The sequence below is a fragment of the Stegodyphus dumicola genome, chromosome 3 (genome assembly GCF_044657685.1).
Source record: "Stegodyphus dumicola isolate Sdum_Otavi_A_Nest chromosome 3, ASM4465768v1".
Lineage (NCBI taxonomy): Eukaryota > Metazoa > Arthropoda > Arachnida > Araneae > Eresidae > Stegodyphus > Stegodyphus dumicola.
The window spans coordinates 278,639,808-278,664,430 of record NC_140770.1 but is presented as its reverse complement, the minus strand read 5'-3'; the positions used below and the strand labels follow the sequence as shown (position 1 = coordinate 278,664,430).

General features: G+C 34.0%; 1 protein-coding gene across 1 annotated transcript in view; it reads right to left on the bottom strand.

The window, feature by feature from the left end:
- Positions 1–4,299: 4,299 nt before the first annotated feature.
- Positions 4,300–24,623, bottom strand: part of LOC118191566 (C-1-tetrahydrofolate synthase, cytoplasmic-like) — a 54,739-nt gene continuing 34,415 nt past the window's right edge. Inside the window, exons 6-10 of the mRNA XM_035362365.2 lie at positions 13,546–13,646; positions 7,302–7,438; positions 7,106–7,217; positions 6,837–7,009; positions 4,300–5,612 (exon numbers count right to left, since the gene is read on the bottom strand). Coding sequence (XP_035218256.1) covers positions 5,607–5,612; positions 6,837–7,009; positions 7,106–7,217; positions 7,302–7,438; positions 13,546–13,646 — 529 coding nt within the window. The 3' untranslated portion in view covers positions 4,300–5,606. The remainder of the gene's footprint in view (positions 5,613–6,836; positions 7,010–7,105; positions 7,218–7,301; positions 7,439–13,545; positions 13,647–24,623) is intronic.

Below are 24,623 nucleotides of genomic sequence, written 5' to 3'. Positions count from 1 at the left end.
CAGTGTAGATTACAAAATAAGCTATTAAGACATAATCTCTTATTTAGTTACATTGTTGAAGTCCTGCAACTGCTGTTTCGAGAATTCCGACTAACTTGTCAATCGAAATTTTCTCGTTTTCAGTAACTTTTCTGGCACTTTCTTTACTATCGGTAGCGGTATTTTCTGGATCTAGAACCATACTACAGATTTCGCCATTCATTGATTGATTGATGATTGAGAAGCATTGTCATCACAATGGAAAACTTCTTTTATATTATCTTCATTTATTATCACTTCTCCACGTTTCTTTACAAAATCCGTTAATTGGAAAATTTCACCTTTGTTTTGGGATATCTGAAAAACCTTTAAAATTAGTGGCTATCATTATCAAATTTAGCTATCCTTCACTATACATATTTGGCATCATGAGCTTGGTGACTAACGATAAGTTGTTCCGTTAAATTTTATCTTGCATTTATCGCGCACTGAGACAATTAAATCTAAATTGTAATAATTTAGTTATTTATTATACTTATGTCTATTTCTTGCACATGCACTTGATTTATTTATCAGAGTTCTGAATAAATAAATTACCACATATACTTATTTATATGTTTATGTGAATAATAAATCAGTTATTCTTAATTCAAATAGCCCTAAATGTAATCTTTGGGTCTATGAGTATCATCAAGGAAATCTATTTTTAGCATACGGAGACACATTTTTGGTAAATTTTTCCTCGTCAACATTTTCTAGCACATTTAACATAAATCTCTAATCATCGCCAAGCGTAAAGTCAACATAAAAGGTTACCATAATCCATTATTATTCAATTACTAACATAAAAAAATTGTTTGGGCATCTCTACACAAATAATTACTCAAGTGAAAAGAAAGTATAATAAATAATGATTCGCCAGGTTGGCGTCAGATCAACAATGTATCTATGTGAAATCTTTCGTTTTGAGATGTGTGCCAAGCAGACACGGAGCCAAATTACTGATCATACAAATTTATGCTAAAATGATTGTTTCTTCAAGTGTCGAAGTGAAATTAAGAGTCGGGACTCTCCAGATATTTTATTATGCGTGGAGGGGGGGAGAATAAATGTGCATGCTGCGTAAAGCCTAAGAGAAAACGTTGGTGGTTTTGAGGTCTGGATTTTAGATCATTCCGGATAACGGATGTCCAGATTTCGGACTTTGTACTGTAATATCTATAACTGATATATACCAGTTGGCTATAATCAAACTTACCCTATAAACAGCATCCTACAGTGCAAGCAGGTGAACGGCATGCGACAAAATTTTGTATATGGGCTATGTACGAGATGTGCTTGCGGAATTTCGGAAAAAAATTTTAATTCCAAAATGTCCACCAGAGGGTGCCTTTTTGAGAAAAACAGGAAAGTTAACACAATAAATGACCAAAACAGAATACAGATACACTATTAACATTCATCGACTAGTTTCTGATCACCGTGTCATCGAACCACATTATGTGAATATCGCTCCACAGAATATTCCAAGGCTATGACAGTTCAACAGTCATTCTCTTGAGAAAACTGACTGCGAATGAGAGACAATGTGGCTTGTTCCTATCAAGCAGCTCCTGGGTATGGCGGATCTTGTAAGGGAAGTAGTGTATTATGTTTCTAAATACTTTTTGGAAGGTGTTGTAATAAGAAATAGCCTGTCTGTGTCAATGTAAGAATAGAATGTCTGTCGAGAAACTGCACATGTGTTACTGCCACCAAACTCTGATGTCAATGACTGTGCGTCAACAGCTGTCTTGAAGGCATTAACAAGTACCGGTGTAACATTTTTACGGCTTTGTCCAGGTCGAACTCCTAATTTCCCCGCTTCTTCAAATCTCTTAATCATGATCCAGATACCTTTAGTCCACGCCGTAGGTTCTTTCTATGACGAAATTCACGAACTGCAGCAGAAGCATTCTCCTTGTTTTTGTAAAACCCAGCTTCACCAATAACGCACGTTCAACTAAAGATGTCGTCATTGGTACAACCGGAAACATCGGCTTCTTCTTCTTCCCAAGCATGCAAATCTCAACATTTTTCTCCTACAACTGACAGCTTTTTGTGGTTTTGCATTTTATTACTCATAATTCTTGTTCTGAATTGTTAATATTGTTTCTGTATTCTGTTTTGGTCGTTTATTGTGTTAAATTTCATGTGTTCCCCGAAAGGGCACCATCTGGTGGACATTTTGGAACTAAAATTTATTTTTCCAAATTCCTTGAGTGCAGCTGGTCCATACACAAAATTTTGTTGCATTCCGTTCACCCGTTTGCTCTGTAGGATGCCGTTTATAGAGGAAGTTTAATTATAACTACTTGGTATATGTCAACAGTTTGACTTAAAATTTATGTACATACAAATTTCATGGTATTTCTAGAGTTAAGCAAGTGAGGTAATTCCTTATGTAGATAGAGCGATTTTATTTAAAATTTAAAAAAATAACATTTAAACGGGTGCAAATAAAAGCAGCAGCACAGTCTCTCAAAGGAACTGGTTCATAAAGTTATTCTTTAGGTTTATTTCTAATTTTGAAAAAATGAAAATAGAAAAGCAACCTTTAACCTCTTCGTGACGGCATGTTGCTGAACTAAAAAACTCTGCAGACGGGTGTGTCATATGTGAATCAGTCCTAAATGTCGCTAGCGGAGTGATACACTGGTGTAACACACCGTCTCCAAGCTGAATTGCGCTGAGGGGCATGCCATCTCGTAAGAGGATTAGCTGCTGATGCATATATGGTACACCTGTCCTTAAAGGGTGCAGGCACCTTATGATTTGTTTATTTTTATTCTTTATGATTTCAGCCTTCCCATATAAGCATGCAAGGCCTTTATTTAACTAAATAGTGTTTCTTTTAAGAAAGTTTCTAGTATGAATACATAAAATATTATGCAGTATTTAATAATAAATGGAACACTAAACCATTTCTTGATATTTTAGTATGCGTAAGTAATACGAGTTATTAAATAATCCAAACTAAATACTGAGTTCGACAATGTGCGTGAAAAATTTTAAATTAGTAATGTCTGGCATTATGTATTTCCCATATTCTGACTTAAAATTCCGGATACTTTTATAGTCTTCTCGGGAGGGGATGTTCAATAATGATGTTTAATGCTGTCAAAAATAATGGTCATGTTCCAGAGTCAGCAGAAGTTGTCTCTAGAAGGTTATCCAATTTTGCCTTGTTCATTATGGTAGCATATAACAGTAGTTATTTTGTATCTCTGGGATTAAAAGTAAACTAATTGCAGTAAACCATCTCTGATATGACCAGTCACAACAATTCCAAATGATTTTGCTTCTTAGTGGAGGTGGTGTAGAAAGATGCTACTTAATAATGGTATAAATTTAAGTTCTCTTGATTAGCATAAAAAGATTAGCAAGTAATTATTTAGACTTTTAACATGTACATTATAAAACTGCAAGCAATCAGTTTATTTTTTAGGTAATGAAACCAAATTTTGAATTAATGGCTTTCTCTTCTAAAAAATAGCTGCCTCAAATTAAATATGCCTCCTAGTGATAGAAGATGGTTCAAGATAAACCGAAAAGTGTTTGTGTATTCGGCAGTGCGATAGCACCCCTTGGAAGAGGTTCACTTTTACAGAGTCTTCTCTTTTTCTTCACAACCTGAAAAGCAAGTTTGTAAGAACAATCCACGAAGTCTTGCTGCACTGGAACAGAATATGTGTACAACATCATCAGCAACATCCGATGGCATGAGTCACAAGCAAGTCGCACAATGTAATTCATGAAAACTGTGCCTGAGCCATGACAATCAACATTTTCAACAGAACCTGTAGAGACAGAGGAATCCGTGTAATAGGCTTTTGTCTTTTATCTATTTGTATAATCTTTTTAAGAGTTCATGTATTTTTCAATTGCTTTTGATTCTGTTTATCTTGGTCCACCATGTATCTGGAAATGTTAGTACTCTTAAGGAGAATTTGCTTAAATAATACTGCAATCACAAAAAATATATTTAATATAATTTTGAACACTTAAATGCAATAAATGTGAATTTATTTGTGGATACAGGATTTTTAATATATGGGAGGCATAAGACCCCTTATCTTAAAATAATGCATGTGTCTATTTTACTGGAATATTATAACAAAGTTCAGAACATAACAAATCCTATGCCAATTTTTTAAAGAGAGGATGATAAAAGGTTATTTAACGCGTTGACGCCGGCCTGATCCACCGGTGGCCATGCTAGATTGTTCCGTGGGGTGGCATGCATCACTGATGGACCACGTTTGTATATAAAAAAATACGTAATATAAAATGTAATTTTATTATATTATTATACATTAACATTTCTACCTTATAATCAAACATTTAACACAAAATACATAACTTATAATTTAATCAATACATTAAATATAACAAAATATAACTACTTATGTTACCAATGCAATTTTTTAAAACATTTTAAACAAAGTTCCGGCTTATCCGGACATCTGCTACAAAAGGTCATTACTTTTTTGTTTTGTTTGTGGCGTACTGTGCATCTTTTGAGTTTGTTAAGCGCTTTACATCCTTTCCTCATCTTCCTCCCGAATCCTTGGAGAGAACTTTAAAAAAAAATTTTCTGTCTACTTATTAATTCTTCACTAGGGAGATTCTCAACACTCTTCAATAGATAATCAATATTTTTTTTTTTTCTAAATTTTAAAATTTGGTAATGCTTGGTTCCTCGCTTTTTGTGGATGTGCCCGTCGACCGGGCTTATGGCCATAAAAACGATTTAAGGTTTTTCCCAATTCATGTGACTGGCCACTGTAGGTCCTATCGGCAGGCCAGACCAGGTGAGAATTTTGGAAATTTGGTCTATTCAAATCAGCTACTGAGCAATAGGGTGCAAGCATTAAACAGTATAATTTGTTTCCACACCACCATATGGGACGAACCGCTAATTGAAGCGCCGCCACACGGAACGGACTGCAAATATCTGAGCTGGTGTCAACGTGTTAAAGAAAACTGAAGGTTATCTGTTATTACTTTACTTTGAACATGAATTCTTCATAGCCAGTTTTATGAGGACAGGAAAAAAAGAGTGCTGCGAGTTTTTTTTACTAAATTATACTCAATTTACTTATTCAGATTGAAAGACCTATTATATTTCTTTAACAAAGATCTTAATTGCACGATGTTAACTGCACTGAAAATTTATTCCAGAAATGGTTTTTTAAAAAAAAACCACAATTTTTTTTTAAGTAGGGGGACACAGCTTTTTCCTTCTTACATACACAAAGGTGCAGCAATGATACAGAAGCATATTCTTTTAAAAGTAGTTTTTAGGTTAGATTTGAAATAACCAATTTTGAAAACATGAATTTTGAGCTAGAATTATGCCTTTAAAGAACTCCATTGTGCCAAATGTCATTTTTCCTTCAAAACATGACATATGATGCATAAAAGTTATGAGGAAACTTAATAAAAGTTTAAAATATAAAACAAACTATTGAGGTAAAGGTTTTATTTTTCAATTCATAAAAATTTATTTAAGTAGATTATTCTGTTGGAAAAACTGCTGTCAAACACATCTAAAATTCACACTTTTCCTTGTCAAGATATGCACATTAAGCCTAGAAAGAAAGAAAAATTATTGCCAATGAATAATTATGCGTATTTCTAGTTTAAAAAAAAAAAAAAAAAACATTTTTGGCAAGATGGTAACATTTAAATTTCATTTCTAGTCAAACCAAAGTCCCCCCATGCCTTTGTTTCAAATAATACATGACAGACATATTAGCAAAAGTCAATGGAAAAACTAAGCAGAATACTTTTGTTTCCTAAAAAATGAGAACCTCATTTCCAAATTCCCTTAAACCTGCAACTTGAAGGTAATGTCTCACCAAGGATGCTTTTCTTAGGCAATGATGATACTTCAAATAGCTAGTTTGTTAGTTCTAATATGGTTAAAATTTTTATGAAGTCTCTCTGGATCTACTGATCCTTATAAAATTCTTTAAAAAAATCTAATTTCATACAGTTTTGTGCTGGTTGAACTATGCAAACTCATAGAAATGTAGTTTCTATTGACTTCTGGATAAATTATGTCAAAGGGATGTACTATTAAAAAATGAAACAAAAATTGGTGATTATTTATTTCATACATTGTGCAACTAAAGTGCTATTTTTAAATTAGAATGAAATAACAGGAAAAATAAATGATTAAAATAATGGCCACTTTCAGTGCAGGCATCTAAAAAATAAAGCAGTAAATTGCATACTGCACAATTACAGTTACTTAGTTTTATTATTATTATTATTATTATTATTATTATTATTATTATTATTATTATTCTAATATTTTGGTGAATTGTGCACTTTTTGCTTTGAAAGGAATTATGTTATTCCGACTAAGGTTTGCATGCAATAGTTGTAGAATTTTTAAGTCTGTGGCCATCATTTGTTTACATTTGAAACTTCTAGTGAATTACATCAGCTAGTACATCAACTTAAGTGTCTTTTTGCCCAGTGTGACCAAAGGTTAACTTTTGGTGTTTTAGGTTTTTATGTATTGTACAAATTTTAATGAGACTTGTTGCACAGTGAGAATTGAATTGATTGAATTAGAAATATATCTAATGAAATTCGAGGAAATAATTCATAGCGGGAAAAAAATTTGTATAATAGTTAAATAATTAATAGGCCATACAAGGAAGTCATGGTATCCACATCAAATGTTTTTATTTACTAAATTTAGTTAACAAATTTAGACTTATATATGTAACATCTGTTATAAAAAATTGATCTGTTTGATTGATCAGAACAGAAATATAATATTAATGCAATTTAATACATACTTTTTCTTTTCCAAACAATGCCCGTTTTGCAGCCTGTACAGTGTTTTTTACTAACATAATAACAGTCATAGGTCCCACACCACCTGGCACTGGAGTTATATATGATGCTACCTCTTTTACTTCGTCAAAATCTACATCCCCAACTAGTCTTGAACCTGATTTCTTAGTTTCGTCTGGTAGAGAAAATTTATGTGAAATTAATCTGTGAAGTCGAATACAAAATTTGTGTTAAAAACATTGATAAAAAGTTAATATTTTTATTATTTTACCTGGAATACTTGATATTCCACAATCTATAACAACTGCACCAGGTTTGACCCAATCTTTTTTTACCAGTTGGGCTTGGCCTACAGCTGCAACTATTATATCAGCTTCCCTAACCTATAAAAATCTTGCTTTAAATATATTAAAAAAGAATTAATTTCTTTTTTAAAAAATTTAATTTATCTGAAAATTAATTATTACCACATCTTTGAGATTTTCAGTTCTTGAATGGCATACTGTAACTGTAGCATGATGCCAAATTAGAAGTTGTGCCATGGGCATGCCTACAATTTTGCTTCGGCCAATGACAACTGCTCGCTTCCCTTTTATGGAGACACCTTAAAAAGAAAAAAACACATCAAACATTATGACCACCTATGACCAAAACATTATGACCACCTAGTCAACGTGTTGTGCTACCTCTGGCCTGCAATACAACTGCAACTCACCTCAATGTGGATGCCACAAGTTCTTGGTAAACACAGAAAGGACAGGTTGCACTAAATGTAGTATCATTTAGGTTAATGCTAATTATTATGTTATTTTAGCCTAATTATAGGAGCCATGTTATTTTAACCTAAATTATAGGCACTCCAAACAAGCTTTAACATGGTCTAAGCAGTGATCTCGGAAAGTGAAGAAATTTCATGCCCAAATACATGGTGTTTGGGCTGTGAGCTGCCACTCCATGACATCCCAAATGTGCTCGGGTTAAGATCCGGCGAGTTAGGTGGCCAGGACATTAATTAGAATTCATCACTATGCTCCTCGAACCTTTCCAACACAATTCGAGCCTTGTAACTTGGGACGTTGTCCTGTTGGAAGGTCCTATTCCCAGTTGGGAAAACAGAGCAGCAACTAGTGTATGAACTACTGTAATGAGCAACTGTTTGCCTGGAAGATGGCATGCGCTGACACAACCATTGAAGTGTTGAATGAGAAATCGCAATTCATTCAACCAGGCAACTGTCTTCCATGGTCCAGTCTAGAAGTTCACGGGCCCACTGTAGAACAGAGGTCAACAGAGGCACATGAGTGTGATGTCTGCTGCATGGTCCCATATCCAACAGTGCCTGCTGAACTGTGTGTGCCGAAAGGCTTGGACTTGCACTGTACTGAGCTGTCAGCTGAGCCACTGTCTGGGACCAAGTGGGGACAGTCTCCAACATCCTTTTTCTTTGATGACATATAAACGTTCAACACCTTGGCATCTGCTGGTTTCACCATCATTTATCCACTTTGCATAAATACTAGCAACCTACCAGTTGTGCAGTTTCAGAGATACTTGTCTTTAGGCCATTACAACCTGCCCTCTATTAAATTTAAATCAGAAGCCTTTCCCATCACTTGCAAAGTTAAGGGCAAGAATGATTTCTTACTTCCTCCTGCAGCAGTTAAATACCATTCCCACTTAATCATGTGCCCTCCACGTCATCCGTATGATTTCATCAAAAAATGTGGGGATGGTCTTTGTGTTTCAACTCATCAGTGTATATATATAGGAGTTCCTTCATTTTTGAAACTCTTAGTTTTACACACAAACTTCCTATTGAAAAATATTTTAAATTATGTAAAATATTCATATTTCAGCAATTTTAAATTAAAGAAATCTTTTTTTTTTAAATTATAAAATCTAACTTTTTATATGGTGTCCCAGTCTCTGTACTTATATTTAGGAAAAATTTATAATCAGTATGAAAAGCAAAATACAGTCAAAAGTCATTAATTCGGACACCCATAATCCGGACCTCAAAGCTACAAACTTTCTGTGCATGCATCGCGTTGACGCATGCGCGTAAGACCTTTACGGCTGCAAATATGCTTGTGCGCGTGCGCAAAATACGTTTACGAATGCGCGTTTAATGTATAACGGACGGTAAAGCTAAGCTAAAATTATCTAATTCAGTTAATGTTGCAGATCGCGTTGTTCCTTAATCTTCGAATTGGATTCGACTTATTATTTTTTGCAGACTATTAGAGCAATTTTATAAAAGTAAGCTTGAACTTTCGATTATGTCAAATGGAATTTCTGATACATATTTACTAATATGTAAAGGATCTACAAAGTGAAAGTATGTTTCGAAGTCCATTAAACAAAAAGTGGAATTGCTGCAAAAAATGGATAAAGGCATATCCTTTGTTTATCTAAACTTTAACGTTTGTTTATCTAAACTTTGTTTATCTTTAACACCGTGGCACGCAATGAATTGAAAGTTAATCTGTCAGCACTATCCTTACCTTCAGGGAAGATGTTTTTATTTTATTTGGCTTATAATTCCTTACTAAATGTAATATTTCATCTCGATGTACTCCGTCTTCGATATGATTTAAATCAAATTCCTCGTCATTATAATTCGCTTCTGATAGCGAAGAAAGTAATAGAGGTTATTGAAAACGAAAAAATTTCGATTGACAAATTAGTCGGTATTCTCGATCATAGGACTTGAACAGCGGAACTTTGTAACTGAACAAGAAATTATGTCTGTTTATAGAATTAAAGAGAACGTTTCAACTTACATTGAAAGAAATGTTTAATAAAGTAAATAAATATTAAGCTTTTTTTTTTTTTTTTCTGTAAATTTTGATACCCTTTAAATCATAATTGTTCTTTATTTCATAAATTACGGTTTCATATTTTTAATTTTAGAATTTCTGCATGGCATCTTACCAGATTTAAACTGATGATCTATAATCCGGAATCGCCCGACGAGTCCGGATTAACGACTTTTAACTGTATTTCATTTCTATAAAACAAAAACTGATAGATATATTTAATTTCAAACTTTGAGATAACTTATTTAAAGAAATATTTATCTTATTTGGGATAAAGATTATTTAATAAATACGAGGGCCATCCAGGAAGTAGATTACGTTTCCGTCTGTGTCCGCTAGGGGCGGGGCTAGCGCGGCCATCTTGGGGTCAGAGCGTTGCGCAGCTCAGTCTGCATCTAGCCGTGCTAGTGAGAGGTTCGTGCTGTGCTCCGTTCAGATACTGTGACGGTTTGAAATGTCTGCGTTAATTGAAAATCCCGCGAGCTGCGCTCAGTAATAAGGTTTCTGACTGCAAAAAACTGTAAACCGATAGAAATCTATCGGCAGCTTCGTGAAGTGTATGGGGACAACATTATCACTGAAGGTGGAGTGCGACAGTGGGTCATAAGATTTCAAAATGGCCAAACCAATGTTCACGATGAAGATCGAAGTGGGAGACCCAGCATAGTGACCGCCGAACTTCTCGAAAAAGTCGATGTCCGTGAAAATCGAAATTTCACAATAATGGAACTTTCTTTGAGTTTTCCACAAATTTCGCGAAGTTTGTTGCACGAAATCATCAGCGAAAAGCTTGGTTACCACAAGTTTTGTGCAAGATGGAAGGCAAGAAGAGGTAACGAAGTGGTTGAAGGCGCAGGCGGCCGAATTTTTCGACGAAGGAATTTCCAAGCTCGTACATCGCTACGATAAATGCCTTAATTTGTATGGTGACTATGTAGAAAAGTAGTATTTGAGTGTGGCTTTCATCTGTATATAATAAAATTTGTTTCCTATACTTTGTTTATTTTTTTATTCCAAAACGTAATCTACTTTCTGGATAGCCCTCGTAAATTAGAATAACTCAAGGTTCTTTTTTCTCTTAAATGTCATTCAGCAATATTTTTTGCGATTCGATAGTTTCATTGCTAAAATTCTTTAGTTTATAATTTATTTTTTTTTTTACAACTGAGACGATGACAGAATTTTTATATAAATAATCTATAAGCTTTAAAACATTAAAAATATATTATCAGTGCTCGTGAAGTTTTATTACTTTATATATTATATCTCGTGAAGTTTTATTACTTTAGAATCATAAACACTAATAATCATACAAAAATTCATTAAACTAGAAATATATTTAATGGAAAAATGTATACTGATCAACAACACTTTCCAGGATAACCTGCTGATCATTTAATTTATTAGTACCAGCAATTTTCATCATACATGTGTCGTTCCAAAGCTATTTATGGTTTTTCAATTTGCACAAGAAAAAAAAGGCATTGCTATTCAAAAATTTTTGCACTGTAACTGTAATCATGAGAGCTTTATTATTTTAAATCATCACTATCCCCAGAGCATACCTTCAAATATCAAAATCTGAAATCAAATTACTCGCTAATTAGCAAGTAGTTTGAAAAAAATTCTTTTTGGATTCTTTTTGGAACCTTTTTGGATTTTGATATGTAATGAGAATGAACTGTTGTTGGTATCAGTTATTCACCTGAAAAATCCCGGATGTTTACTGGTTACTGTTCCAGATTTTTACTTAAATTCAGCCACAGGTCAAAAAAACTTTAACCTCTTCCTATGTTAAAGGCCTCCTATTTGTGTTAAGTGTTGAATTATAACATGGTCCTAAGTACATTATTGATTTATTTCTAGCTTAAATATAAATTATTAATATTATTAAACAAAGTAAAAAGAAGTTTAAAACTTAACCCAATAGAGTTCTGACAGCAGCAAAAAGTGTTGAGTAATTAATACGTTTAAAATCTATCCCATATTCATGATGTGTGAATCATATATTCCATCTCCAGAATTTTTTATCCAATAAATAAATTATGTTGAATTTGGCCGTGTATGTCTGCAAGTCCATCATTCCATCTATGCATTAAAGGCCTCTCCAAATAACACAGACAATAATATATATATATATATATACAGTCAAAAGTCTTTAATCCGGACTCGTCGGGACTTCGGCGATTCTGGATTATCGATTTCTCCGCATTATAGATCATCACTTTAAATCTAGTAAGATGGCATGCAGAAATTATAAAATTAAAAATATGAAACCGTAAGTTATGAAATACAGAACAATTATGATCGAAAGGGTATCAAAATTTACAAAAAAAAAAAAGCTTAATATTTATTTGATTATTTTATTAAACATTTCTTTCAAAGCGTGCATGCGTAAAGCATACATTACGTACGCATAGTCGAAATTAGAAAATTGTAACCAGAAAACTATTTGATGTGTATTCATGATATTTATAATGAATTTGATTTAAATCATATCAAAGACAGAGTACATCGAGATGAAATACTACATTTAGTAATGAACTATAAAGCCAAATAAAATAAAAACATCTGCCCTGAAGATAAGGATACTGCTGACAGATCAATTTCCAGTTCATTGCGTGCCGCGACGTTCCCCTCCCCCACAGAGCAGTGTGAAATTGATAAACAGATTTCGTAATGGTTAGAGAAACAAAGGATATGCCTTTATCCATTTTTTGCAGCAATTCCACTTTTTGTTTGATGGACATCGAAACATTCTTTCGTTTTGTAGATCCTTTCGCCATATCCAGCATCGGAAATTCTATTTGACATAATCAAAAGTTCAAGCTTACTTTTATAAAATTGCTCTAACAGTCTGTAAAAAATAATAAGCCGGATCCAATTGGAAGATTAAGGAACGACGCAATCTGCAACATTAACTGAAATAGATTAGATAATTTTAGCTTAGCTTATACCGTGCGTTATACATTAAACGTGCATGCGTAAATGTATTATGTGCATGCATACACGCATATGCACATGCATGAAGGTATTACACGCATGTGCAGAAAGTTTGTAACTTTGAGGTCTGGATTATAGATCATTCCGGATTATGGGCATCTGGATTAACGACTTTTGACTGTATATGTTATGGTAAAATCCTGACGTCTGGCAAATACTAGGTTTTACTGGCAAAACCCAACTTTTACCAAAGTAGCTTGGTAAAAGTCTGAAGTATGCTTAAATAAAAGCTGTTAGCTTGCTTATATTTTACAGATTCAGGCAAAATGTTGTAAAAATTTTTCCGCATAACATCATTTCTTTTCAGCAAAATAAAAAATGCAAAATATATTCAAATGGGAACAAACTGCTTCTATCTTAGATTGTAGCTGCTTACACTTGTTGGAATTCGCTCAGAGCTAGACTGCAAATGGCACAATTAGGATGCGCAAGGACAGAAAAGTGTGATGTAATTTGCGTGCTTATTCAAGTTCGATTTAAATCCCTTGCTTCTGACTTTTACCGGTAGGCGATGGTAACTCCTAGGTTTTACTGCAAAGCCTTGGTAAAAAGCCAAAATGGAAACACTTCGGACTTTTACCAAGCCATTCTGGTAAAACCTGGGATCTACCAGACTTTAAGAGACTTTGAGCTTTTACTCTAACATATATATACATATGTGTAGACACACAAGTTAAAATTTTATATTAACTATTTTAGCCCTTTAATTATAAACTGTTCAATGAAATGAATACTTGCATTAAAATTTATTTCAAAATGACTTCTATACAAATTATTACAATATAACTGATCTTATCAAAACATGTTGGGAAACAAAATACTTTTGTAGAAATGTGTCCAATACTAATAAAATTATTTTTGCTAATAAATTATTCAAAAAGTAGCGTACCAGATCTCTTTATTAGTTCTAAGCATCCCATTGGTGTGCAGGCTATAAAGAAACCTTCTAACTGACCATGAGAAAGTTTTCCTGCATTTACATCATGCAACCTATTAAAAGTATCAAACATTAAGTATATAGCAGCAATAAAAACTACAGATTAAATGGATGGTAATATTGCATTTTTTCATAGCTAATTCTCTCTATACGTGAAACAAATTCAATTTCCTATACTAAATATTCCAGGCACTCCAGGCACTTGCTTCCTCATACAAATTATTTAATCGTTAGTGCATATAAATATTTTTTTCAATGTTAAATCCTCCTACTGATTAAGTTAAAAGATACATAGCTATTTTTTTCAAAGATGAAAGCCAGGCTGCTGAGTCAGAACATCATACTTATGAAAAAGAAAAAAATCGAACTTCCAGGTAGGTGTGGAATAACCACATGTGTTCAATGCAAAGTGTCAACACTTGTACTTTGCTGTAATGTTTTACTATGAAATGTCAAAAAATGAATGTCGTATTTTCTAATGCACGGTCTGTGCATTGCAAAGTCTTCTATGATGTACATATTGTTAAATATTCACATTGATATGCAACCCTAAGCAGCCAAAAAGTTGAAATCTTTTTCCATAATATAAGAATTTTAAAATGTGATCACTAAAATATTGGAACTGTATTTTTCAAGCATTAAGAAGTTTCCATCCCATTTGAGTGGGATCTCCTTTGATCATAGCTGATTTATTGTAATCTTTTATACAAAAATTTTTATCTTTCCTTTTTTTCTAAAATAAGTTTCATTTCCTCCAAATTTGTACATAGATTTTTGGGTGCAAAAATCAAAAGAAATATCTTAACTGACAGGCAGTTCACTCTTTCTACATTAACCCTCTGAGCAATGGTGGGTTTTGGAATCTGTCATGAAAACCTGTATTTAAACAGCCTTTATTAGTTAAATTTGCATATTTACATATTTTAATCTCTATTTTCATAAACTTACATTCATTAAGATGACATTTGTATTATTAATGAAAGCAAAATGTCTTAAATTATAAGCTAATATATGCCAAGTGACAAAAAATCTCATAATTGGATAAAGGCGGTCATGGCGCTCAGAGTGTTAACTCAGTGCGTGTGTGTGTGATTATGACAAAGCCTCGAGGGCTATCTGCCTAAGAGGAGGGATGCCTTCGTGGAGGACTTTCTAAGGCTAATTCTCGTATACACGTTACACATGGGGAAAACCACGAAAACGCCCATGCAGCCAGCCCGTTCGCGGGATTCGAACCTCGGACTGAACTACCAGTGTTCAGCGACTTTACCGCTCGGCTGCTGGTGGGCCCGAGTGTTAACTCAGTGTAATATCATACAAGAGACTACGGTTACATCTCTCTAGAGCCTTGACAGCAAATTTTTCTAAATTTCTTTTAACCCTTTCCAGCATGCTACCTTTTAAAGTTGGAATTTCAACAAAAAACATAGGAGGTAGTCTAATCAGGCTTAGTTGTAAAAATAGCACTTAACATTTTAATTCTGTGAGTGTGCCCGAAGCGGTCTCATTGAATGAAAAGAGTGCTGAAGGGAGCATTGCTGAGAAGCACGTAATAGAGTAGAAGATTTTGCCTACGATTTATTTTAAAATACTACATTCTGATTACTAGAGTAAATTTAACATTAACGAGGTGCGCCACAGGGAAGCTTGCTACTGTACGCACCCGCAAAAAAAGCTCTTCTTGGTTATATGATGATTACATGTGTCTAAATTAAAAAGAAAAAAAAACAAAAAAAAAAAAAAAACAGTAACTTGGCTATATAATGATTACATATGTCTAAATAAATTTTAAAAAAACGTAACTTGGTTATTACATTTCTTATTATTGATATGATATTGACATTTCATATTTACACTTTCGTCTACATTTTTCATGGTGGTACTTTTTGAAGCAAGTAACATCATCTTTCAAAAAGCACAACCCAACATTGCATCTTTTGCACATGTATTGAAATCTGTATCAGATTCACTTTCTAAAGGCAATTCGTTTAGGACTTTCAGTGCTTCAGAACAATCAGTCAGCCCTCTTCGATTGATTTGCAAAATAATTAAAAATCAGAAAAATAAACTAATATTATATCTACAATTAAGAAAATATGAACAATAAAATTAAATAAACATCGACAACCCCCAAAACTATCAAAACATAAAGAAACAAAAGCTAACAAAACAGAAAGAAAAAAAAAAAAAAAAAAAAAAGAAAACCACTCTAGTGAAAAACAAAAGAGCTAACCGATAAAAGAACCCCAATAATTCTTAGTTAATAATTACTTCAGAAAAACACCCCAACAATTTTTTAGTTGATAACCAAACCTCCCTTCTAGACGTATATTTTTAGGTCTGGTTTGGTAATTTTTAGGTGTGCCCAGACTGGGTTTGGAGCTAAGAAAATCATCAGTTGATGCATAAACACATTCAAGATTCTCTTGGAATAAGTCTGAAATATAGCCTAATGATTAACAGGATTTTGGGCTCTTCTTTGTTGAAACTAATTAATCTTCAGTGTGTTTTCAGACATGTTACAAATCCTTTTTGTAAAACTCTGAGTTATAGATCTTTTGTCAAGATGATGCATCACAGCAGCATCTGATTTTGTGAAATATGAGTGACAGGAGTTGAATTGCCGATGTTCAGAAGAGTAGATTGGCAGAAATGGATCTCTCATGGACCCTCTTATATAAAATCCTGATTTTATCCCACTAGATTACTTTCAATCAATTTCTATGATTTACACTGAAGGAAAGAACTGATAATCATGACCCATCTTAAAGAGAAAATTATCAAGCAATAACAAGCATTATATATTCCTGTCACCACATAGACCAAAATTGAATGCTGCTATGACATCTGCCATGTTGTTACTGGTGCATGTACTGAAACTCAATTTTGTATACGATCTTTTTGAAAAACTAAATTTAATAAAGCCTTTTTCAATCCATTTCCCATAATACATACAGTTAATGTAGAAACAATGATTCTTTAAAACTTTTAACTCATGGCTAATATATATTGTTTGAATTCTAGTGATATACACTCATGTCCATAAATTAAGGATAATGCCAAATCAGGCAAAGGAAGAGTTAGAAGCAACACAAATTTAACTTATTTGTAAAGCTTATTTATTAAACAAAAGGTAAAGAGCAAAAAAAGATGCTATATGTTTGATATTATTAAAAAAATTAGCGATTTTTTCTCCCTGGAGCAAATTACAAAAAAACTTATTTACAAAAAACCAATATTACATGGTTGGTATGATTGTTAATACATTTTATGTCACCCAGACGATGCAATACAGTCCGTACAACGCCTAGGCATGCTGAGTATCAAATTATTGATCTGATCTTGGGGGGATATTACACCACTCAAAATGCAATGCTCTTCGAAGTTCCGGTACACATGTAGGAGGAGGTTGACGGGCTGCAGCTCGTCGGCCAAGCATGTCCCACATGTGCTCTACTGGATTCAAGCCCGGTGAGAATGCTGGCTAGTCCATACGGGTGATATCCTCCGATTGAAGGCATTCGCTTGCGATGTTTGCACGGTGAGAACGGGCGTTGTCATCCATAAACACAAATTGCACCCATGGCACCCCGAAACAAACGTACATGGTGTTCCAGAATGACGTCCCGATAGATTTGGCTTGTCATGGTTCCAATTTGAATATGCAGGTCAGTTCTGGAACCCAGAATAATTCCACTCCAAACCAGCACTCCTGCACCACCGTAATGGTGTTATTCAATGATGTTTTCTTGGCGGTAACGGGTACCTGAAGCTCTCCATATGAAAGTCCGGCGAGAATCAGACTGCAAGCTAAACCTGGACTCGTCGGAAAACATCACACAAGCCCACTGTTGTGGTGTCCACAATGCATGCTCTCTATTCCAGGCTAACCGCAGGCGACAGTGAGTTGCAGTAAGTGGAACGCATCTGACAGGTCTACGAGCATATAGACCAAACTGCCCTAAGTGTCTGTACACGGTGTGCCTTGAAACTGTCGTACCAGTGGCTGAAGAGAGCTGATGAGACAGGTCTGAGGCTGTGCTCCGCCTGTTTCTTTTGGCAGTAACTGCCAAATACCGGTCCTCATTCGGCGTTGTAACTCTGAAGCGATCTGTGCTGTAACGTCTACTCACATTACCATCATCTTGGAATCGTTGCCAAAGCCTGGATATGACACTCTGGGCAATTCCAAGTTCGTCTGATACTTCCAGTTGGGTACGCCCACATTCCAGACGGTCGATAATTCTACCACGTAAAAAATCATCCAAATGCGTCCTTTGTGTCATAACTATTTGGTTATTGCACTGAAATGCTTATAAAGCGCCTGCGAACAATTTTACTTCTTTGCCTGTATTTCTTATATATCACTCTCTTACACTCTTGTCATTGTGACGTACCATCGGTGTCATCTGGTTACTTCCTGAAATTTGCATGTGATTCCTGAAGATGTGTGTAGTGATTTTACAGATGATATATTTATTTTAGAGTTCGATTTCCGCGCGACTCCGAATTATCCTTAATTTATGGACATGAGTGTAATTTATTCCTTCCGTACGTTTTCATCACCAATTATTGGATTGTTTCTACCCAAAAAATACATTGAACACCCCTTCCCCCACAAAGAGACACATAGACACACTTTGCTACTGTGAACAAATATTGCTATTTATTAAAATAATCATCTTCTTTATTAATATTCAGGTTCAAAGCTTTTGTCTTAACTGCTGCATGGCATGGAAGTAACTAGATATTTTCCAGTAGGAATAAAGATAGGTGATGTTTTATTTTATTTTAAGTACCATACGTTTTCAATTGGATTTAGACCCAGTAATTGACATAGCATTCTCTAAAATACTCACATATGCCTCTCTGATCTCATGACCAATAAGGTATCAACTGTAAGGGCCACATACCATAAAAAGCAGCGCAACAACATTAAATGTTGTTGTTGTGACTTGCCTCACTTGTCTGACAGTAACATCAGAACGAGCCCACCAAATTCATCGTGGCAAGGAGTACAAGACTGCACCTGTTGTTCACAACAGTCTTTAGCACCATACATTTTAGTACGACTTTGCTCAGATCTGCTCCCAATTGTGACAGAGATTACCGTCACTTAAGGTCTTTGAACAAAGTGTTTTCATCCATTCCATACAAATTTATTTTTGTTTTGTTACTCCAGAGTTTATTTTGCCATTGTTTCGCAGTTTAATTTTATGCAAAAATAGTCATTTGGTAAGACATTTCAGAGTTTAATGGAAAGATTAACACATTTCATAAATTGTTTATTTTTCTAAAAGTAGATGCTTTTTTTCGAATTTTAATGCCCACGAGGTCTATTCTTAAATGGATTACAAAAAGAAGCATTAGGTTAGAAAAAGAAATTTTGTGAAGACAAACAAATATTTATACGGCCAATATTTTAACTATTGCAGTGGAACGATGTTCAGCAAAATAACAAACATAAAGCATGTTAATAGCTGTATGGTACACACATTAACGGACTGGCCTTTGCCACACGTATGCTTGAAAATATGCTAAAAATGCAACAGATCTACCAAATGTGAAACTATGAGATATGGATAGTCAGAAAGTACCCTATTTCCTCACTAGGACTTATTATCTTTTACTATAACCTTTGGCCAATAGTTCCTAACATTTTCTAAGATCCGCACTTGAATTAACACTTGAATTTCTAAGGTCCACACTAAGAAATGTTGGTAGTTGAGTGATGACTCATTGATCAATCAAGCGCACATGGCAACTCCTGCTTTATGTCCAGATTATACCCATTCATAATCTCAATTTACTTGGCTGCAATCTCAGCATTAAGTCAATATCGTTTTATTAAATGTTTTACAGTTTTGAAATAAAGAATTGTCTAGAATATCAAGATATCATATCAGTATAACTAGTAGCCCAAACCAAACTGGGCAATATGACCTTGCCAGTTCCATAGCTGGGATGATAATATATGAAGAACTGTCCTGATGTTTGACAACCTCCTCTATCCTACCCTATAAGGCAGTCTAATTAATAAATATAAGCAGATTTGAAGCCTTTTGGATTAGGATAAGCTATGCCCATCACAGAACATACGACTATTAAAAAATACTGAAGTTTGGAAATAATATCTGGGAAAAGCAAGAGAGAATCAAAAATCCAACCAAACTACAAAGATTATATTAAACTTTTCTTACAAAAATAATGCATATTATGATGAAAAAATTTCTTAATAATTACTTGTAATAGTAAAATGTACATTATATCTACTAATAAAATCTATGTGCATTATTATTCATACTAGCTTGGAAACAAATATGAAATTTATTAGTGGGGTATTTTTATAATACAGATAAATGTCGTGCTGCAATACTGCTAAATGTTATGATTACAATATTGGCAAATATCTCATTAAATCATCTAGGACCTGGGCATGTCCCCCTCAACTATGAAAATTTGTGAACCATTTCTTTTCTAAACTACAAAAAGAATACTTCTGCTAAAATCATAGCTTCATGATTTTTAGTAATCTTATTTTTTAAAGTAAGCAATGGAATAGGGACTAGACTAGAAGAGAAACACGCTAATGTGACAATCAAAATCGTAAAAACAACCTTGTATTTAGCGTAGGTATAATGAAACACTCAATCGATTTCGAGGGCAGCTAAAGGTCCCTCCTCATCAGGAGAAAGGAGAAAATAGAGGAGAAGGAGTCACAGAAACACGTGGTCCTTATCAGCACTGCACGTGGTATTAAATGGATTTTTAATCAGAGTTGCACTAGCCGCCTACTTTTACTGAGCCAGGCTATCTGATCAAGCACGAAACAACAGAAAAATTAGCGAAGTTAAAAATAAGGAGCGAGGGGCAAATGTACCTTCACGCTCAAAATCTGAACTTCAAATAACGGAAAGCAACCACTGAACGCATTTTTTTACCCTCTGGTAGTACCAAACGCGAGGAGGTAACGCCATCTATCGGCAAAAATAACTGAATTAAGACAGTAGAATATTAAAGGCATTAGGAAGGACTGGATTGGACTTCAAATCATTAACTAAACCTGCTAAATCTTTGTGAATGTGAAAAGCCTCAAGAAAATCACACTGTAAAATTAATGTAATTAGTCACACTGTAAAAAATTCTGTTGAAGTCATTGATAAACTTAAAAATATTTCTCCACTTCGTTCCATTATGGTTTCATTTGATGTCAAATCACTGTTTACTAATGTTCCGGTCGAAGGAGCACTAAATTGTCTTGAAACTAGGCTTCGGGAATTTCACTTCACACATGCTGAAATTAATGAGTTAGTTTCGCCTACTAAAGTTTCTCTGAGTCAAACCCACTTTGTTTTCCAAAATGCATATTTTCGTCAAGTTGAAGGATTGGCTATGGGTAATCCTCTCAGTCCGGTACTTGCTGACATTTATATGCACTATTTTGAGATGAAATTATTTGATAAACTATCTTTTCGTCTTTGGATTCGGTATGTTGACGACACTTTCGCACTTTTTGATGGTTATAAAGAGGATTTATCCGAGATTCTATCTATTATGAATTCAATTGATCCAGCCATCCAATTCACTCTTGAAATTAAATCCAACAATTCTCTCCCCTTCCTTGATATTCTTATAATCCGCAATGAAACTGATTTTAGCATCACTGTGTACCGTAAACCCTTTGCAGTTTATTTGCCACCCTGTTAAGCAAAAAATGACTTCCTTTTACTATTATGTATTCCACGCGCTTAAAGTTTGTTCCTCTGAATCTTTGCTTACCAATGAACTTAATTATTTGAGAGCAGTTGCGATTGACCGTGGATTTTCTCCCGTGATTATTGATAAAGCCGCTAAAAAATTTTCAGATTCCCATCAAAGAAGACATTCCACTGTTAGAAATAATATTAATGACCTTGTCGTGCTTCCATTTTATCCTTCTGTTAGCTATAAAATTGCACGGATTCTCCAGAAACTCAATTTTGAAGTCGGTTTCTCCCCTATTAATAAAATTCACCCTTCGATTTTAAAAGATTGCGTTTCTGTCTTGAATTCTTGGGGAATTTATAGTATATCGTGCCAGTGTGGTTTAAGATATATCGGCCAAACGAAAAGAGCGTTGAAGTTTCGTATCAAGGAACATGAATCTTATGTCAGAAAAGGCGAAATTAACAAGTCTTCAATAGCGTATCATAGTTGGACTTTTAACCATAATTTTGATTTTGGATCTCCAAAAATTATCCAAAAGGCTTCTTCCATAGGTGAATTGGATTTTCTTGAGGCTTTTCACATTCACAAAGATTTAGCAGGTTTAGTTAATGATTTGAAGTCCAATCCAGTCCTTCCTAATGCCTTTAAAATTCTACTATCTTAATTCTGTTATTTTTGCCGATAGATAGCGTTACCTCCTCGCGTTTGGTACTACCAGAGGGTATAAAAATCCGTTCATTGGTTGCTTTCCATTATTTGAAGTTCAGATTTTGAGCGTAAGGTGCATTTGCCCCCTCGCTCCCTATTTTAACTTCGCTAATTTTTCATGCTCGATCAGATAGCCTGGCTCAGTAAAAGTAAGCGGCCAGTGCAACTCTGATTAAAAATCTAGTTATAACCACGTGCAGTGCTGATAAGGACCACGTGTTTCTGTGACTCCTTCTCCTTTATTTTCTTCTTTCTAGGTATTTCTTTCTTCTGATGAGGAGGGACCTTTAGCTGCCCTCAAAATCGATTGAATGTTTCATTATACCTATGCTAAATACAAGGTTGTTTTTACAATTTTGATTGAATAGGGACTGTTCATAAAAATTCACAAGTTATTGACAAATAAAGATTTGTATTAATTTCCAAGTTTCAAATCAATACAAATCTTTATTTCTGCTCATATGAACCAAAGGTGCAAAAAATATGTGATGACAGAATCCCACAATAATAGAGGAAATTTGATCGCAATCAGCAGAACTAAAAGTAAGTATAATATACATACATACAGTCAAAAGTCGTTAATCCGGACTCGTCAGGACTTCGGCGATTCCGGATTATAGATCATCAGTTTAAATCTCGTAAGATGGCATGCAGCAATTCTAAAATTAAAAATATGAAACCGTAATTTATGAAATAAAGAACAATTATGATCTAAAGGGTATCCAAATTTACAAAAACTTAATATTTATTTGTTTACTTTAATAAAACATTTCTTTCAATGTAAGTTGCTTCGTTTTATGTGATAATACTTTCTCTTTAATTCTATAAACAGACATAATTTCTTGTTCAGTTACAAAGTTCCGCTGTTCAAATCCCGTTAATTGCTATGCCGAGAATACCGACTAACTTGTCAATCGAAATTTTTTCGTTTTTACTAACCTCTCTGTCACATTCTTCATGTCTTTATCCATTTTTTGCAGCAATTCCACTTTTTGTTTGATGAACATCGAAACATACTTTCGTTTTGTACGATCCTTTGGGGGCTTTAGAATCGGAAATTCTATTTGACATAATCGAAGGTTCAAGTTTACTTTTATAGTATTGCTCTTACAGTCTGCAAAAAATAATAAGCCGGATCCAATTCGAAAATTAAGGAACAACGCAATCATCAACATTAACTGAAATCGATAATTAGATAATTTTAGCTTATACCGTCCATTATACATAAAACGCGCAAGCGAAAACGTATTCTTCACTTGCGCACACTCATATGCGCAGTTGTAAAAGGTCTTACGCGCACGCGTAAACGCCTATGCGCATGTGTCAACGTGGCGCATGCGCAGAAAGTTTTTAGCTTTGAGGTCCGTATTATAGATCATTCCGAATTATGGGTGTCCGAATTAACGACTTTTGACTGTACTCTTCTCACTTGGCCTTTATTTTTACAATTGTGGGTTGTAGTCACATACTTCCAATTACAGAGATGTTTTAAACGATAAAAATATTCATTTTCATAAAAATATTCATTCAAGGTCAGATTTAAAAAAAAAATTAATTTTGGACAAATAACAAAATCTAACTAACTACTATGGTCTGCCTGTTTCTATACTTATATTTAGGAAAGTTTTGTACTTATGATTAAATATAAATAGTTTGATTCCTGTTTGACAAAAAAATGTACCAGATATTTAATTTCAAAACTTGCAATTTTTTATGCTATTTTCAACTTGTCTTGAGAAACCAGTTGGAATAATTCAAGGAAATAAGTTTAAATGAAGCACAGCAAAAAATGTGCAGAATTTGAAAGGCCATGCAAGGAAGTTATGTGGCATTCCCATCATATTTTTTTTACCTTTGAAATCAACATCAACATTGACAGAACAAAGAAAATCATATAGGATAATTAAATTATTAGATAGAACATGTAAAAAACTGAATATCTAATAAAGTACTGAAGACCTTCTTTTCAATTTTACGATTTATATCATGGTATCTCAACCGAGAATGATGCACTCATCCTTTTATTTGCCTGTTAATTATTTATGAATATAAGAAACTACTTTATTCAGGTTTTAATATTCATGAACATTTCTTATGCTGTGTTTAATTTACAAAACACATTCAAAAATAACCTAAACTTAAATAAATGTGTGCATATTTTTCTCATTTGGGAAAGGAGAGAAGGGGGAATCATCATCTGGCAATGATGAAAGGGGTGCAGGGGACAAAAAAGGTTGAGAACCACTGGTCTATATTCCTTCCAGATGCCACCCCCCCCCCTAAAAAAAGACAAAATAGATCAGGTGAAAAAAATTACATGTCCTGTTTACTTCTTACATGTATAGAGAGTTATCATTTCTTTTCTGTGAAAAGAAAGTTTAATTTATTGATGTGCTCTAATTCCCTGAGAAGCACAGCCTGAAAAATAGTTCTGACTGATGAAAATTTCAGCAGCTTTACGCCATTTCAGAGTTTTTCATAAAAGTGCCAGTACATTTATGCCAATCCACTATTTTCATGATCTGGACAACTTAATAACATAGATATATTGGGTTTTAATGAAAATTTCTAGCCACCGCAAAAATCGTCTGTGCAAACAGTTGTTTTTAATCATA